This window comes from Lycium barbarum, chromosome 8 (assembly GCF_019175385.1).
Source record: "Lycium barbarum isolate Lr01 chromosome 8, ASM1917538v2, whole genome shotgun sequence".
Taxonomy (NCBI): domain Eukaryota; kingdom Viridiplantae; phylum Streptophyta; class Magnoliopsida; order Solanales; family Solanaceae; genus Lycium; species Lycium barbarum.
This window is the reverse complement of record NC_083344.1, coordinates 113,384,171-113,402,384: the sequence shown is the minus strand read 5'-3', so window position 1 is coordinate 113,402,384 and position 18,214 is coordinate 113,384,171. Positions and strand designations below refer to the sequence as shown.

General features: G+C 35.2%; 2 protein-coding genes across 5 annotated transcripts; one reads left to right on the top strand and one right to left on the bottom strand.

Annotated features, from left to right (window-relative positions):
• Window positions 1-2,671: 2,671 nt before the first annotated feature.
• LOC132606773 (uncharacterized protein At5g01610-like) lies at window positions 2,672-9,698 on the bottom strand. The gene is made up of 3 exons (XM_060320408.1): window positions 9,400-9,698; window positions 3,932-3,986; window positions 2,672-3,199 (listed from the first exon to the last, which is right to left on the bottom strand). Exons 1-3 carry the CDS (start codon window positions 9,484-9,486, stop codon window positions 2,829-2,831), a joined length of 513 nt encoding a protein of 170 aa, XP_060176391.1. The 5' UTR covers window positions 9,487-9,698; the 3' UTR covers window positions 2,672-2,828.
• A 3,244-nt stretch (window positions 9,699-12,942) lies between these two features.
• On the top strand, window positions 12,943-17,310 carry LOC132606771 (uncharacterized). 4 transcript variants are annotated; one of them, XM_060320407.1, is made up of 5 exons: window positions 12,943-13,236; window positions 15,082-15,217; window positions 15,336-15,459; window positions 15,541-15,915; window positions 17,037-17,310. In XM_060320407.1, exons 2-4 carry the CDS (start codon window positions 15,126-15,128, stop codon window positions 15,793-15,795), a joined length of 471 nt encoding a protein of 156 aa, XP_060176390.1. In that variant the 5' UTR covers window positions 12,943-13,236; window positions 15,082-15,125; the 3' UTR covers window positions 15,796-15,915; window positions 17,037-17,310. The 4 variants fall into 4 exon arrangements, 3 of the variants coding, with proteins under 3 accessions (XP_060176390.1, XP_060176389.1, XP_060176388.1); XM_060320406.1 differs by lacking the exon at window positions 12,943-13,236 and adding an exon at window positions 13,243-13,908; XR_009570066.1 differs by lacking the exon at window positions 12,943-13,236 and having other exon boundaries at window positions 13,243-15,217; window positions 15,624-15,915.
• The last annotated feature ends 904 nt before the right edge of the window (window positions 17,311-18,214 follow it).

Sequence of the window (18,214 nt, the reverse complement as noted above, 5' to 3'; positions counted from 1 at the left end):
TCCAGACTATGTTTGTGCTATGGGGGAGCTAAGCCGATTTTGGAAGGTTACACTGATGCTGACATGGCAAGGGATTATGATAGCAGGAAATCAACTTCGAGTTATATATTCACATTTGCAGGGGGAGCTGTGTCATGGCAATCCAAGTTACAAAAGTTTGTAGCACTATCAACCACAGAAGCCGAATACATTGCCGCAGTTGAAGCTGGGAAGGAGCTTATGTGGCTGAAACGTTTCCTTCAAGAACTGGGTTTCCGACAAGAAGAATACACAGTTCATTGTGATAGTCAAAGCGCTATGGATCTCAGCAAAAACTCGAGGTACCACTCACGCACAAAACATATTGACGTTCGATATCACTGGCTCAGAGAAGCAGTCGAGCAACATGAACTGAAGCTCTCCAAGATCAACACAAACGACAATCCTGCAGACATGCTGACCAAGGTGGTACCGAGAGACAAGTTCGAATTGTGTAAAGAACTTGTCGGCATACACTCAAACTAAAAGCCAGTGTACCCTCCTTCAGGTGTATGGGACTGGAGGGGGAGATTTGTTGGGTCCATCCCATAATTTAAGGAAGGAAACATCTCCCTCATTTTAAGGAAGAAAACAAGGAAGAAAACATTTCCCTTGTTTTGAGGAAGAAAACATCTTCCTTGTATTTGGCAAATTGTCAAGTGCTTGCTTGAGTCACAAATGACATCAATAGGTTCATTTCATCCCTATAAATAGGGAAGCCTTCTATCATTTGGAGCATCACCAAGAGCAAGAGAGAAAAACAGTAAGGAAAACACTTGAATGAGATACAGGTATTCAGTTTAGGATTGGTTTTTTGTAATAGTTGAGTGTGAGAGTTGCTCCTCCTATTGTAATTCTGTTCCGGTTATGAATAGAAGACTTTTCCAATCCTAACAGTTTTCACGACAGCAGTAGCAGCTGGATTATGCAGACGGCCATGTAATCTTTTGAGCTGGAAACACAAGATGGCTGAAAACTTTGTACACCTTATGCAGATCTTTTATGTGTAAAAAATGAACATCTCTTGTAAAAAATGAACATCTCTTGTAAAAATGTCATAAAACTTGAAAAAACAAATGTCATAAAACTTAAAAAAATAAAAATAAAGGACTAAGAATAATTTCTCCCCCTAATAATATAGGAAGCCAATTAAATAAGAAGAAAGTGGAATAGACTTCTGAGTACCTTGAGGCTAACAGGACCATCACATCCCAAGTAAAACTCATGTCATGACTTAACCCAGATCCCACCCGAGTAATTAATAGTCCAAGAATTCCCAGTATTGAATAACAATCCACAAACTCTCTAAACAGATATGTATACATGAACATGTTAAATCCCGTATCTTAAGTTTTTGGCAAATCAGAAAATGCTAAGAAATGGAAATAAACATCAAAAAATAATCATGTGCAAGTCCTTACTGCTAGAGATACATCGATCAAGCACTGCTTCTTCAATACCACTGTCAACAATTTTATTCTCTAATAGCTTCTCATCGCTCTTTTGCAAAGGCTCTCTGCTTGTGACACTGTTGCTTGTGATGTACTGCAGCTGCAGGAACAATGGTGCAAATGTTGTGCCTTCTCCAGTTACAGATACAGCGTGGACTTTATTCCTGAATGTTGGAACTAATAAGAGTTTATCATGAGGGAATGATCATTCCCTAACTGATAATTATCTGTTACTTCCATCCTATCTACCTTCTGTAGCGCTCTAAGCCTCTTCCCTACAATCTGCTTAGGCTCAATAGTATCACACGTCCCAAAGATATTAACCTTTCTGTCTGCAAGTAGGCACCATATATAGACAATCCTTTCCTTCCCACTGCAATTCCACACCTCGTCGGACTTGGTAATTGGGTCGGCTTCTTTACCGTAAACACCCTTTGTTGCACAAGAGTTTTGCATTTTCAGAACTACTCCCTTTGTTTGCTTTTACTCGTCACTCGTCAATTTGACTAATCTTCAGAGCTAAATTGAATTAGATTAACTCAATATTTTAAAGTTAAAATTTAGATGTTCAAATTTTGTTTAGATAAATCAAACTACTATCTGTTTCGATTAAACACCTGAACACGTAATAAAGTGTTCCTCTTATACTTTAGGCTCAAATTTTTCCAATTGAGGTTGATGAAGGTTATTGAAGGGCTGCTAAGGTTGAGGTACGCTGAGAGCTAATCTTTATTGAAGCGATTTTCTCAAATATATGTTTCGTCGAGGACGTGTCTCTCCATGTCACGTACTAAAATGTATATTTTTTGCCTTTACATGATATTAGCTGAACTGCTTTACTTGACCAAATGATAAATGAACAGACAATCTCCTTTTTCTTTCATAAAGATTTTGTATCTTCTTTCCTCGACAAACTTCAGTAACTTTTTAAGCTTTGTTAACCTCCCCTTAGCCTTCCCCCGATCTTTACGGCTGATTAAATTCACACAGTATTGTTAATATGTCATTACAGAATATTGCAAGTTGTTTTAAGTTGAAATAGGTTCAAATAGCTCGAACGTTGAAAAGAACTAGTCGGGAGTGTGAACTAGTAGGAAGGAATGCCTCAATAAAAATGTTTCAAATTTTCCCTGCAAAAATTTGTGAGCCAAATGCCTGATCTGGCTTTGGTGAGTTTGTTACTTACTCTAACATGCCAAAGGTAAGGAACAAACTTTGAAATCAAACTTAGAAAATCAACACAGCGATCGCAGCAGCACATAAAAAAGAAGAAATAAAGAGTTGGACATACAAAAGTTGTAATTCTGAGCCCTCGGAATGGCCTCATAGTACATTAAACGTTCAAAGCCGGTTATATCATTAGAACTTTTCAATAGCTACTCCATCTCTCAGAACCTCATAAGCCTCCCTACTCCGGGATTTCTTCAACCCAGCTGTGACATGAACCTTGGATTTTTCAGATGAGATGGCAGTAACTTTTACCCACATCATCACTTTTGTTTTCATTCCTTCAATGTCAGCTAGCTTTCCTTTTTCCAGATATCCAGTAACAGCTGTAGAGAAGCGTAGTACAGATGAATCCTTGTAACCAACTTCACATATAGAGGGTATATAGACAGTGAGTTTCCTCGTCTCTTCATTAAACTCGTAATTCGTAGCATCCCGAGGGAAAATACCTACTGGAATATCATACTCCTTCAGAAGATCTGGCAATGGCTTTTGCATTTTTCCTACAAACCAAGATTAGGCAGGGATGATAAAGGTTTTGACTTGTACAAAACAACATACTTTAGATATTGTTGATAAAACTAGAAAATCCTCAATAAAATGAACAAGGGACTTCCCAGTCAGAGAATAGTCTTATAAACCACAGCTAACCCTCAACAAAAGCATAACTAGAGAAAGATTATGTACACCATATTCAACCAATGTTCCCTCTTTACAAACGAAAAGCTTCCTCACTGTGCCTTACCATCCCTCGCCACCAAAAAAAAAAAAAAAAAGGAGAGAAATGAATAAGCACACTGAGACGACAACAACAACAACATACCCAGTGAAATCCCACAGTGTGGGGTCTGGGGAGGGTAAAGTGTACGCAGGCCTTACCCCTATCTCGGAAGATAGGGAGGCTGTTTCCGAAAGACCCTCGACTCAAGAGAAGACACAACGAGAAAAGGTCAGATAAGCACAAACAATAAGCACACTGAGATACTTACAAGAAAATGTTTCTCCCTGGCACTCCTGATTTCTTATTCAACTAGTTTACTCACCATTCATAGTATTAATAAACACTATTCTGACATATACTTGGCAGCAACATAGAGATTTTATTTTCCTGTCATTGCCCTCCAACTGCCTCGGGGAAAGACATGTGTGCTAGTGGAGCAGACAACAAATTTTGAACATACAAGGGGGAGGAGGGTATGGAAGAGCATGGCAAGTTATGCAGAGAGAACGCAAACCTTTAAGCTTGTTCACCAGCCATTTTGTTCCTCCTTCAATACTGCTTTGCAATGACTGATTATTGGAAAGGAAAAGATCAGTATGAACCAAAACGGCTGAAACAGATATTTTATTTTTTATTTTTGATGAAGTAAGAATATTATTAACAATAAGGGCATTAACTAGCCCGTATACAAGAAGTATACCAAAAAATAGAAAATACCTACAAGAATACATGATTTTCTACGAAAGTCGCCCAATCATCTATACAAAAAGTAACCTCATGGGTGCACCAAAAAGAAATAAGGGAAAAGAGGCTATTTCTCAAGTGTACGATATCTTTCTCTATTCCATCAAAAGCTCTCTTGTTCCTCTCACTCCATATGGTCCACATCAATGCTAAAGGGGAAACTTCACATGCCCTGCACCTCCTCCTCCGTCTTCTACGAGTCCAGCTAAACATGGTTTCTTTCAGTTCTCGGCATTACCCACTAGAAACCAAACCAGCTCATCAACTCCCCCCATAGCGAAGATGCTACACGGCAATGTAAAAGTAGGTGATCTGCGTCTTACGTCTTCCCCTGATTCTTTGCACATGAAACACCAACTAACACAAGTAATCTTCCTCTTCCTTAAGTTCTCCGCTGTCAAGATCATCCCCCTCGTAGCTAACCAAGTGAAGAAGCACACCTTTCTTGGTACTCTAGGGATCCATATCGAGGTATGTGGGAAAACAATACTCTAGGGATCCATATCGAGGTATGTGGGAAAACAATCTCCTCTCTCACCAAAAGCTTCACATAATAAGATTTGACGGAAAAGGCGCCGTTTCCCCATTTCCCATTTCCAAACATCCTGACAACCAATAGTAATTTTTTGTTGGTTGACCAAACTAACCAAGTTTTGAAATTCTTCAACTTCCCAGTCTGGAAAGTTTCTTCTAAACCTCAAATCCCAAAATACTTCTCCCCCTTGTAAACTCCATAACTGTACAACCGACATCCTTTTTTGGCAAGAAATCCTATACATGTTAGGAAAAGAGAGTTTCAAAATATTGTTTCCACACCACCTATGACATCAAAAACTCACCCTACTTCCCTCACCCACTCGAAAAGAAGTATTCTCGTTGAACTCTTCCCACTCCTTTAAAATATTTCTCCATAGCCCGCACCCGTATGGGAGTGGGGCATTTTTAGTGCTCCATCCCCCTTCCATAACCCCATACTTCTCCGCAATTACCCCCTTCTAAAAAGCATTTACCTCTACCCCAAATCTCCATAGCCACTTTCCTAACACCACACAGAGAAGTGAATAGTGGGAACCAATTGCTCTTTGCCAAATAATTCCAAACTTAGCAAACATCTTCTTTTTTTTTTGTTTTTGAGATGAAAAAAATAAGGCTTAATACCTAGATAGGCACTTAAACTTGGCACGTTTTGTAAGATAGACATGACCAGATAGACCCTTAAACTTGGCAAAAGTGTATCTCATAGGCATCTCACGATGACATGGCAAATGCATGTTTTGCACGTCACAGTTGAGCGATTGAATAAATCAAATTATGCTTTCTCTTTTTTACTCAAATTACTTTAAATATGTAATTGACTTTTTACATTTCCAAAAATAACTCCATGTGGGTCTCGTAACTCCTTTCCTTATTATATTTCTTCTACATAAGTACTTTTCAAATTTTTAATATATAATTTAGCTATATTTTTATAAACTTTTTAAAAATTACATGTGCCTTTCAATAATTGGTCCACTCAACACATCATACGCAAGTGTATTTCACACACTTGACCTTATGTACACGAGTATTTAAAATATACACTTTTGCCAAATTCAAGTGTTTATCTAGTCACTAACTAAGTCTGAGTATCTATCTTACAAAATATGCCAAGTTTAAGGGGCTATCTAGGTATTAAGCCAAAAAATAATAATAGACGTTTGCTAAGTTTGGAATTATTTGGCAAAGATCTATTATTGTTCCTTAGAAATAATATAATAGTTCTACACTTGTTTCAACTGATGTGCTAGAAAAGTGACATTATCAAGATTTTTTTTATTTTTTTTTTAATGACCAGGGAACCCGCAGCCACTACCCTTCGGGTGCGCACAGGGTAAACCCCGCTCCTGTGCAATAGCCCACAAACCACACAGAAGAGATAACCCGCACTAGGCAAGCCCCATGTGACGAGCTCGACCCAGAAGGCAAATCCCCTGTTGTCATAGGCAGGGGGTTTCGAACCTGAGACCTCCATTATGGAAGCCCCTTGCTCAACCAACTGAGCCTCCTTTGCAGGTATTATCAAGATTTTGCTGAACCGGAAATTCTTTAAATCTACCCATCAATTACGGTCATTAGCTTCAGTGCAGCAGGACACTTAGTGCCTTTGGTTTCCTTCTTTTTATCCTGAAGAACTATCATACTAACACATAAAAGTTTCTATTGGATTATACACATCATCTGGAGGATAAAAGTATTTTCAATTTGTTTTATTTCTTGCATTCACAGTTAATAGCTTCACAATGTCGCATTCATCGGCATGCCCAACTGTCAAGCTTATGCTCATGTTAAACAATAACGGTAGAGAAGATGCACAGAAGGCTCCTTCATCTCCACTGTATATACAGAATTATATTGTTCTTTGAAAACAATCAACTAGGCATTTGGACATGAATTAAGTGATATTTGAAAGAAAAAAGAAAAAAAAAAGTAGTATCGAATTTGAAGTTGAAAAATGGTATTTGGAAGTTGAAGTTGTGTTTGGACATGCATTTCAATTCTCTTTTTCAGATTTGAAAAACTCATCTTAAAAAACTAACCGAAAAATGATTCTAATCCATAACCAAACAATGTTTCGAAAATATTTTTTGAAAAAAAAAAAAGAAAAAAAAAGGGGGATAAAAAACCTCATGTCCAAACAGGCCCTAATAAAGGCACAAGAGATGCAATTCATCAAAATTAAAGGCCAACCACACAATTAAGTCCACATGAGCCTTAGACCAGCAATAGCAAATCTAGAATTTGTCTAGGAACCACATAGGAAATACATAAAAACTTGAAGAGCAACAGCATGAGAGAGAAGAGACTGCTCATCCAAAAAGTTGTAAATTTTTAGCATATCAGCGACAAAACCTAGTAGTACCACGCCTCCACTAAAGCTTGTTGCATGTGGAAGTCTTATCCAAAAATTAAATCTAGTGGTGTCTCCTGGTTATCAATGCATTTTCCATAAGAAGGGTTTTGCATTCCCATTTACAGTCAACGAGCCATGTCCCAATACATCTAAGTTGAAAAAGCAGTACATCCAAAATATATACCGAGAAGGCGAGAACCAATTTCAAAAGTCATCACTCCGTAAATAATCTCAAAAATGCCAACGGAAGTATTCTCCGTGTTGAAATTAACTTCCATGATGTTACAGAAGTCAAATTTATCCAAGTTTTAGTCGTTCTGAATAGTTAGGACATGGACCAAATTATCATATAGTTCCACCATTGATAACCAAGCTGCAAAGGAATCAGCAAAATGGAATCTTCGAATGCTTTATTTTATACTTCACTAACTGGCACCACAAAGTTAAAAAGAATATAGTTTCAGAGTTAGTCCTTCAAGTCCAGATTCTCATTTTGCCACATCACATTTCCTTTAATTTCTGAATTCTTTACATCACTTTCCGTACAATCTCTAAAAAGAAGCGAATACGCACTTAGACAACTTCCACAAAATTAACTCACTTGAAACAAGGAATGATACGGAAACTTTCCTTTGATTCGGTAAACCATAACCCCCACACCCCCTGCCTTACAGGCCATAAATCTAGAACTGCCAAGTTTCTTGGATGGTAGCGTCGGGCTCTCACCATAAGAGACACCTTTAGATGGAGTATTTGAGCAAATTGAACCAGATATTTAGTTAATCGATAAGTTAATGTAATTGTACAACGTATTCACCAACTTCAAACACTACTTCAGACTCACATAAAATAATGGTTCCACCTTTATTTAAGAGAAAAAGTTCAAATGTACCCTGAAGTATTCGATTTGTCGTACATTTACCCTCCGTTAACCTATCGGTCCATGAAAGCCCACATCATTATCTTTTGTCTCAAAAATGTGCTTACTTGTAAAGGTTGTCCAACTTGGCTTACCATTTTCCATATTAGAGCCACAACAAAAGATCTAAATTTACCCTAAACTATCAAATTGATTTATATCTACGCTCTGCAATAATTTGAAGCATGCCCCTGAACAATCGAAAAGGTCCAAATAGAACTCCGAAAATTTGAGAAAGGTCCAAATATACCCTACATGCCTATCTTTCGTCTCAAGTATGTCCCTTTCACTAACGGTTCTCTACCATGGAAAAGTTGGTCTACTTTGGCCGATACAGTGGAAGACATATCGCAAATGTTAAGGGTATATTTGGACCTTTTCCCTTGTTTAAATAACCAAGAAATTCGTTGTTTCCAACTTTGGAACTCAGTGAATAATGGACCCATCCCTCAATCCTTCCCCCACTTAAATACAATACTCAGTTCACCTATCAGGATGTGCACCTACCACACATCCTGCGTTGTACTACCTTAATTGTTGAACAAAAACACTTGGGGAGAAAGAGCTTATTCAGCAAATTTAGACGACGAAGGATAAACATCCTAGTCGTTAAGGTAACTTATGCAATCAAAGCTGTAAAAAGTTTAAAGCTTCCACAAACATAATTAAGAATTCCCAAAATTTAGACCATAAGAAAACCTGAAATAATCAGGACTGAAGGAGAAATGCAACTTATGGTCACAACCACTATCCTCAGCTTGAACCATAGTATACTAAGCTAGAGTTTGGCCATAGATTTCGGATCAGATTTTGAAAATTTATCTTCAAATATAACCTGATCAGATTTTAAAAATTTATCTTCAAAACATTGTCAAGTCCAGTTTTTGGGAGAAATTTCACTTCCACTCACAAAACTTCAAAAAAAAAAAAAATCATGTAAAATGCATGTCCAAACACAACTTCAAATTTTCAAGTTTTAACTTCAAAATCAATGGCCAAACGGGAGCTAATTAAGTATGCACCCACTTGCATTAGTACTTTGAACCTAGTGACTTAAAACCCTCCTAATTTAGCAAAATTCACACAATTAAAGACAAACTTGTTAATCATTCAGGTGAATTACGCAATCGAACCTGTACTTTATTGTTTGGATTGATTTCTCAGACAGTCACTTAGCTAATATTTATTATCTCAGAAAGTTACCCTTCTTCGTGATTCCAATTTTTTGACTTCCTGAGATAATAAGTATTAGTTGAACGACTATCTAAGAAATCTAACTCTTTATCGTTTCCACAAAACATAAATAAAGAATTCCCAAAATTAGATCATAGCAAAAACAGAAACAATCAAGATTCAAATAAAAACCAATAATGCAATTGGAAGAAAGTAAATAAAATGTAAAGATGAGGGGGGTTAAAAAGGGACATACATTAATGTCATCACCAACAGAATTAAGCTCCTTGTTGGCTCTTTTACCTATCCAGTAAGAACCCACTTTGTTCAATATCTGATCCATCTCAATTTGGAAAGATTTCTATAAAACAATGACAAAAAAAGAAAGTCTTCTCTTTTCTCTCTGAGTCCAATTCAGAGAGATAAAGGTGGGGGGGTTGAGTTTTCTTCTTTGCTAATTTTTCCACACCCAAAGATGAGCAATCCCTTTCGTTACCTATACAATTCTTCTTACCTGTGATTTCCTTTTTTTTTTTTTTTTCTTTGGAGGGGGGGAAGCTTCCTTTCCTGTTGTTTTCTGAGGTAAAATGACTAAGAGCCCGTTTGGATTGGCTTAAAAGTTCCGTATAAGTTGTTTTCAGCTTTTTTAAGTGTTTGGCTGGCCAGCTTCAAGTCATTTTGTGCTTAAAATAAGCTCAAAAAAATAATTGAGCCCATTTGACTTAGCTTATCTAAAGCAGTTTATAAGCCAAAAAAATAAATTAGACTACCCCAATTTATTTATTTTTAGCTTATAAGCTGTTTGCAGCTTATAGGCATAAGCCCATCCAAACAGGCTCTAAATTGGTACCTTACGTTTGGGGGTAGGGTCAAAATAGTCTTTAGCAGCACTTGGTCATGCGATTGGGATAATAATTTCATATTTTTATTTCAAATCATTGTTTGCTTATGAAATTCGCACAAAATTTTAACTTCAAAAATTTATATCAAGATTTTAAATCTCAAATTCTCCAAAAAGTAGGATTTTGAAATTTCAGGTCATGGTTTCAATTTATTTTTTTTAATATAAAAGTTGACTCGTAAATTTATATTTTGTTAAAAAAGATCCATAAGTTGTTTAATATTATATTTTTTAAATGTAAGGATTTACTCTAAGTAACAATGTTGGTTCATCTTCTTGATCATTTGGTCGGAAATACATGCTTGACGTGAAGAGATTGTCCGTACCATTTGGGGATTATATTAAAGAGTAGTTATACTACAACTCATGTTCAATCTATTGGGTTTGTATAGTGTGAATGGGAAATTGAGTGACTTTTCCGAGGAGCAAACGATGTGACTTTTCTGTAAAGTCACTGTACCTTTTCGCAACACTCATTCTTTGGCTACATAAGTTGAAATTCTGTTTCAGATTTTTAATTCATTGAAGCATAAAATACATAAAAATTTGGATTCTTTTTACCTTCTAAATTGTTCTCTACATTTGTTTTCAAAACAAAATTATAGTAGAGTAATGTGATTTGCTGCCGTCATTTGAGTTCGCTGAAGTTTTGCAATTTGCATTGCCGCTATCGCAATATAGTTTTCCGTTTTATCTTGGGAGAAATTAATCCATTGACCTGGGCAACTGTGAGGGGATTAGATTTCTCAAAGACACGTAAGAAACTTGTGGGCTCAGAAATTTTCTATTTCATCTTATTTTTGTCTTTAAAGATTTTGATTTTGAAAAATAGAAACCGATTTTCGTAAATTGCTGAAACTTATTGATTTTTAATAAATTACTGGTGTTACTAAATTACTCATTTCACTAAATTACTGATAAATTACTGATTTCACTGAATTACTGGTTTGAACACTTATAGCTAACAAGCTTAAGAAATCTAAAAATTAATTGTCCTCTTACGGTGGTAAAAACTTGAAAAAGCAGTGTTCTAAGCGGGAAAAAAAAAACTTTGTTGGTTGCTTTTGTATAAAACTTACAACTTGCAATATTATTGCCACGTTATCGAAGAACGAAGTGCACAGAGCAATTGTCATGATCTTGAAAAAACAGAACCGATGAGAGAAGTTCAAGAAAAACATGATTGACACTTCTTGATGAAAGAAAATAAGGGTGCTCATTATTAATAATTTAATATTATTAGGTTCTCTGTCTATCCATTGACGTTGGGTCAGGGGCGGATGCAGCCTAAAAAATTACCGTGTATATTTAGAGTAAATTTTCTATGTTTATGTATATATATTAATTTTTGAACACCCGAACAAATACAAAAGACTAGCTCAAGTGATTCAGTTATTTTTTTCGAACACCCTGAATGAAATCTTAGATCCGTCACTGCGTTGGGTAGTGATATGACAGAAATTTGTTGTCTTTACTGCCATCAATGTCCAATTTTGCTCAATTTAAGGATGTAGGGGAATCTTATATGGTGTTTGACCACTCTCTCTCTATATATATAATAAAATTAGGTTTAAATAAAGTAACGTGACACCTCTCTATAATCATCAATTCTATTTATTTTTTTCTCATTTTTTTGCATTTTTCAACTCATTCTTTTCACCAAAATAATCCATTCTTAATAAAGAAACAGTTGGTTACAGAATTTAAAAGTCACCGTCGAAGGTTACTACGTTACTAATAGTCCACAAATGTCTGCACGTTTATGCTCTGTACTAATAGTTACTACAACCGTTTATAATATTAATAAACCATTATTACAATTCTTCATGATTGGTTTTTAAATCAGACCCATATTTTCATGGATCATTATGCATATGATTAGTTTTCTTCCTTATTGGAAAAGAGTAAGTTAGAAAGGTTTAACAGCCTTTGGAATTTAGCAGTCTCTTCATCTCAAGGTTGAAAATGAAATCATCTAATAGATATTCTTAGATGGGTTACAATGGGACGGGACCTAATTCTTGGAAGTTATCTTTTGCAACTTTCTTTGACATGTAAGATTTTATCACTCTTTTCTTATTGAATTTCACAAATATGTTTTAAACATAACAAATGCTAACAACGTTGGAATCTCAGTCCACTACATCCCACATTTGTGTTATTGTCAATATTGCCGAGTGAAGCAGTCGTTCCTCTTTATAATGTTTGTAGTATATTGATCTTTGTATCGGTGGAGAACACTTTGCAATAATCAATTTTTATTTGTATTTTTGCAATAATCATATTTTAAATGGCTTGCAAAATATTTTCTCCAAATTTGAGATCATATATATATAAACGCTGAGGCAGACGTAAAACGCTCCGCCTTACGCCCTCGCCTTTTAAAACACTGTTCAATATAAACGCTAATACAATAATACTTTGATAAGAAGATCATTGTAAGACTTATTTTATATTTATCCTATAAAATATAATAAACACTCATAATGTTCATCACATATAATTAGTAGTAAGAGTTATTTATTTGGTAAGGATTATTTTTCATAATATAATTAGATTTTTAAATTAACTGCAATCATAAAATTTGACACTAAAACTCATAAAATTGTATTTAACTCAATACTTCTTCAAGACAGACTAATAGCCTAATATGGTGTATTGCAGCCAAATTTGTCAACTGCAACCAAAATGAACACTACATCATACCAAAAAAAAAAAAAAAGGTAAAATGATAATATGAATAACCTGAGGAAGCAATTAGGATTTAGGAGATACTTCACGAAACTCTAATAGCTCCGTTCTCCCTCTCGGCTCACAATAAGTTTAACAGAAGGATCAAAAGAGAGATGCATATGAGTATTCAGGTTATTCATATTGAGGCTTTTAGTTATCTTATAGTAAAGAATAGGAATAAGTGGGGTAGTAAATTTCGAGATATTTAATTAAGTTTTTTCATTAAAGAGTAAAAATGAATGGCACATTACTTTACTACTTAATATAAGAGGAGATGAGGAATTTTTTGTAGTACTCGCAGGATTAGTTTTGTAATTTTATTTCTTATTTCATTCAATTGATGCATTGCACGTGTTGTCCTTTGTTGATGAGTCACCAATAACGTCGGTTTCAATTTCTTAAAGCCTCCATGAGTTTCCATTTCTTTTCCATCGGCATCTTTCACAATTTTAAGCCAAGGTAAAATCTTCTCTCGCTCCTTTTTAATGTCTTCTGATCAATTATAGGATTTTAGCTTTTGTTTCTATTTTATTTTAAGTACTTTCTGTTGAGATCCATACATGGGGAATAGTTAATGCTTCCAGACAATAGTTACAATCACAAAATCACCCAACCAACCAGGTAGTGATATTGATATCCCCCAGAGAATGACTGGCAAAAGAACCAAATTACGTATTCAAAGTTGAATAAACACCCAAACCAGCTAAATCACAAAATTACCCAAACCAAATTGTGATATACTCCATGAAAAGTGTCCAAAATCTAACAGTATAAACCAATTAAAAAATTAACCGAAGTATGCATGTAAGATAGATTCGAACAAAAAAGATAGGGAAATTACAGTGGTCCGTGAATTGGGTCAGAAGCAATGAATTCTTCAACATCGAATTCAGACCAAGAAGGGAGTGCGTTATCGGGTTTGATGAATCTGGAATAGTTGTCCAAAAATGAAATCCATATATTGAGATCAAGAAATAGTTGGAGTGTTTGTGTGTGTGTTGGTAAATGGGTTTTGAAACAGAGGTGATATTAGGGGTGGATGGAGGAAGCACTTCAACTTTTACTAAAAGAAGGGCAATTTGCTTCCCTTTTTTCCCCCTAAAATGGGCTGAAAAAGACCTGTCAAAATGGGTAAACCCTAATTACTGTTTGCTTTTTGATTTCTTGGCCATCTGTTATATGTTTGTGTTTTCCAATATGTTTTGATGTTAGATTTGGTGTTTCTTTCACTTGCGAATTAGAGAGTGTTTCTTGATATCTCATGGGTATTCGCAGCGTTTAATCAAGAACTACATAATTATTATGGAAACTGTTTTGTATATCGGATTTATATGATTTTCTTTGGAGTATTTTGGAAGATGAGGTTTGTTCGGTAGCAATCAGTTTGGTTATTTGTTATATATATATATATATATATATATCTCTCGTTACCCTTGAATTGTTAAAAATTATTTTACTTTATTTGTTTTTGATTTTAAAGAAGCTTAACTGAGCATGGATATTAAGAAATATAATTTATAAAAGCGAAACTTTCATTTATGGAGCCCTTATTAATAATCTTTCTTTTAGTGATGTTTTTACCACTCCGAAGCTATTTTACCTATGCTATGGTAAATATTTTATCTTTTGGGGCATAAAAGCCAGCATTGTTTGGTGTCTCACTTAGTAAAAATTACAACTTTAAGGGAAAACCAAGAGTTTTGAGGAATTGGATTTGAGTGAAGAGGTTATGGAAGCTTTAGGTGAAATGGGTATTTCTGAACCAAATGAAATTCAGTGCATTGGGATATCTGCTGTTATTGAAAGGAAAAGTGTGGTCTTGGGTTCACATACGGGTTCCAAGAACTCTTGCTTTAATCATGAATTGTGGATTGTATTTGCTGTTAGTTTTTGAGTAATACTACAGCTTTTGGGTGTGTTCTGTATGAAGGAGACTGTAAACATTTCTATATAATTTAGACATATACTATGGAGAAAGTGTAGTTTTGGGTTCGCATACGGATTCTAGAAGCCTCTTGCTTACATGTTAAGCAGAACAATAGAGAACACATTTGACTAATCCCACAAAAATATCAACTGCATTCTTAATCTTAAACTTCTCAAATATAAATCACGCAAAAGGACAAAAAGGTTAGCGGCTCCTCTTTTAAGCCTTGTTATAGTGTTGTGGTTAGAGCTGGAAGAGATAAACAAAGGCCTTTGGACAACTCTATCAAAACAGATGGCGCCACTAAGGTGGTCCATTTAACTTGGATTGCTATGCGCTTCTCTTTTTTGAATAGATGCAATCTTTTCACGTTGTAGGTAAAATATCGTTGCTGGATGATGAGCAGCTGTTTTATGAGTTAATGTGTTCAAAATGCAAGAACTTTGTTAGGACCAAAATAATAAAGGCTATTGACTGTGTAAACTGTGATCAACAAGCAATGTTAACACCGAGGTAACCAAGCATTTTTATTCAAGAGATAGCTTTTGAAAGCTGCATCTTCCATAATCCAAATTTACTTTCTCAAATAATTTATGAATGTAAAATAACATGTAATAATATTATATAACAGGTGCCGCTTTCAAGTCCAAATTACAGATGCAAGTGGATCGGCAATTGCAACATTATTAGGTGAACCTGGAGAGAATCTTCTTTCAATGAAAGCTGAACAAATCCATGAAACAATTAACATAAAGGTACAAATCAGTTAGAATTCAATTGAGATTCTTCACTTCAACCGATATATTAGAACTTGGAGAGCTCCTTTTTAATTGCAGAACGAATCATTGCCCCTTCTAGATATTCAACATCATCTTACTGACAAAGTGTTTAGAGTACAACTGAAGAAATCTTTTTCTAGGAATTCTGATGAAACACCAGCAAAACTGTTCATTTTGTCATTTGCTGAGAAGCAGGATACTCTCCAATTGCCAGCAGTATCAACTTCTACAAATACTGGAGAAAGCAGTAAAAGAGAACTTGATAAGGTATCATCAGAAGAAGAACGAAAAAAACTAATCATTGGAAGATGAGGAAGTACCTCATCTGGCAAGAGACAGCAGACTGAGCGAACAACTCCAACCAAAAAAACTGCATCTTTTGGCAAAAAGGAGGGTATCGAACCGGTCACTCCAACTAAGAAAAAAGTAAAGGTCAGTAAACTATGTAGAATGCTTCAAGTATTGGTCTACATTTTGACAAAATAGTTTCTAGAATTTGACTATCCTTATGTGATATCCTGAATATCTAAAACTGCTAATTAGATCAGATATCAAGTTGCTGGGATCTCTTTCTAAGAAAATGTGCTTTTGATGCTCAAAATTAAACCAACCTTCAGCATCTAAGCCTCCAACTTTCTGTCCTCTGTGTCATCCGTTTCTCATTTATCTACGTATATATATGAAACTGATGTCTATTACTCTGCTTAGAAAGCACTTTAAAAGCATTTGATGAAGGATTTCATTCTAAAAAGTCCCATATATCGAAACTCCTAAATCATCATTGATAACAGACATACCTCATGCATTTCCAATGAATCATCTAACTTCGTTCTTACTGAAACTTGGTTTAATTTGTATAAACTATGCGCAAAGTAAATTCTATAGAACTGGTAATTTCTCAAGCATGTTGCTAGCATTATTGTCAATTATCTGACAGTCTTCTTCAATTTTACAACAACAACAACAACAACAAGCCCAGTATAATCCCACTATGTGGGGTCTGGGGAGGGCAGAGTGTACGCAGACCTAACCCCCACCTTGAAAGGTAGGGCGGCTGTTTCCGAAAGACCCTCGGCTCAAGAGAGGAGACAAAGAGAGGAAAAGACAAAAGGTTAGATATGATCAAGCGTATCGAAAACAATATGAAAGCAAGAAATAACAAAGCAAGAAAGTCATGGTAAAAGGAGAATTAACTGCTATAGATAACTATGAAAATGAAAACAATGAAAGTAAATAAGTCATTATAAACCAACAGATACTCGCAGAAATCAAGAGACAAGAAACTATAGAACAACATAACTACTCTTAAGGGAGGATAGACGCATTTTTGGTTTGTGCTTAGACTGATATGATGGGTATTTTCTAACTTTGTTGTGTTATAAAGTTACTTGCTTTTTTACTGAATTATCTGTTTTTGTTTTTGTACTTTACATGTATGGAATCATATGTGGTGGTGATTACTAATAGCAAAATCTTTAAATCTCTGCCATGTTTGTTCTATTTTACCTATTTACGTTTGATACTAATCACATGTCCCTTATTTCTATTTACAGTTCACTATGACTATGGCAAGCTTGTACATAGGTCTTTTGGTGGCTTGTACATACCAGACTTTTGATGGTCCAGACAGTCATGGATCAGCAGTTAAAATATACAGGACTATCCGTGCTTATAGCTTTTAGCCTTACTTTTGCCCACTGTGAAAATATGTTTTTGTCAAATAGCACTACTTGGGAGTCCTGTAACTATAATCTTAAACTGCTTGTTGAAAAATGCAATGTAAATATAATCTACTTTTTGGTTTGAATCAGATTGTGCTTCTTAAAATTAGTTCCTTTTAGATGGCTTCACTACTTTAATTCTTCCTTCGGTGGCACAGTAAGTGAGGTGAAACTAGGGGAGATACTGTTATTATCTATATCAAAAGAAAAGACATTTTCAGTGTATACAAAAGCAAGTTGGCAGCTGAAGTTAACTGAAGCATTTCTATCAACATTTGAGGACTCATATTTAGAATACGGAGCCATGAGTCTGCATATACTCTTGCTCCCCCACCTGTTAGCAAAAAAAATTGTATACAAGTAGTGACTTTGTAAGTTAACTGGATCCATATAAAAGTGATCTGGGGAGGATGTTTCCCAAACCTTTAACAGGTTTGTATTTAGTTCTTCACACAATTCAAGTAATGTAACTAATGGTGAAAGTACAGTAACTCAATCAGGGTAGATATATATACTTTCGAAGTGGATACCATAGCTATCATCATGAATTTTGTAGTTTCCTTTTTAATGGGATAAATGAGAAATTGTGCAATGGAATTGTCTCTTTTGAGGATTGCTGTAGGATTAGGTAACGGTAATAAGGCATAATAGTTGTTTACCTTCTAAAAAAGAGAGTAACTTTTTTAGAATGTTTACTCAAAATCCTTGCGGGTTAAGCTCATATTGTTTTATGTCTGTAGTTTTGTCTGCTGAAAAAAGTGCGATAAAAAAATTTGATACAGATTTTTATATTTTGTGTTTGGGTCCGGGTTTAGCACGGGCCTGCCATAACTAGTGTCTTTTATATGAGTGGCCTTTGAGAGAATCCCAAAAAAAAAAAAAAACACGTCTTTTCTTTGTTTTTTTAATTAATTCTGATGAGATTTCCAATATTTCTCCCATATGTTTTAGGAGATGCTACTGTTGGTACCAGTTATTTTTCATTTTTACATTGCAAATCTTGTGGCCTG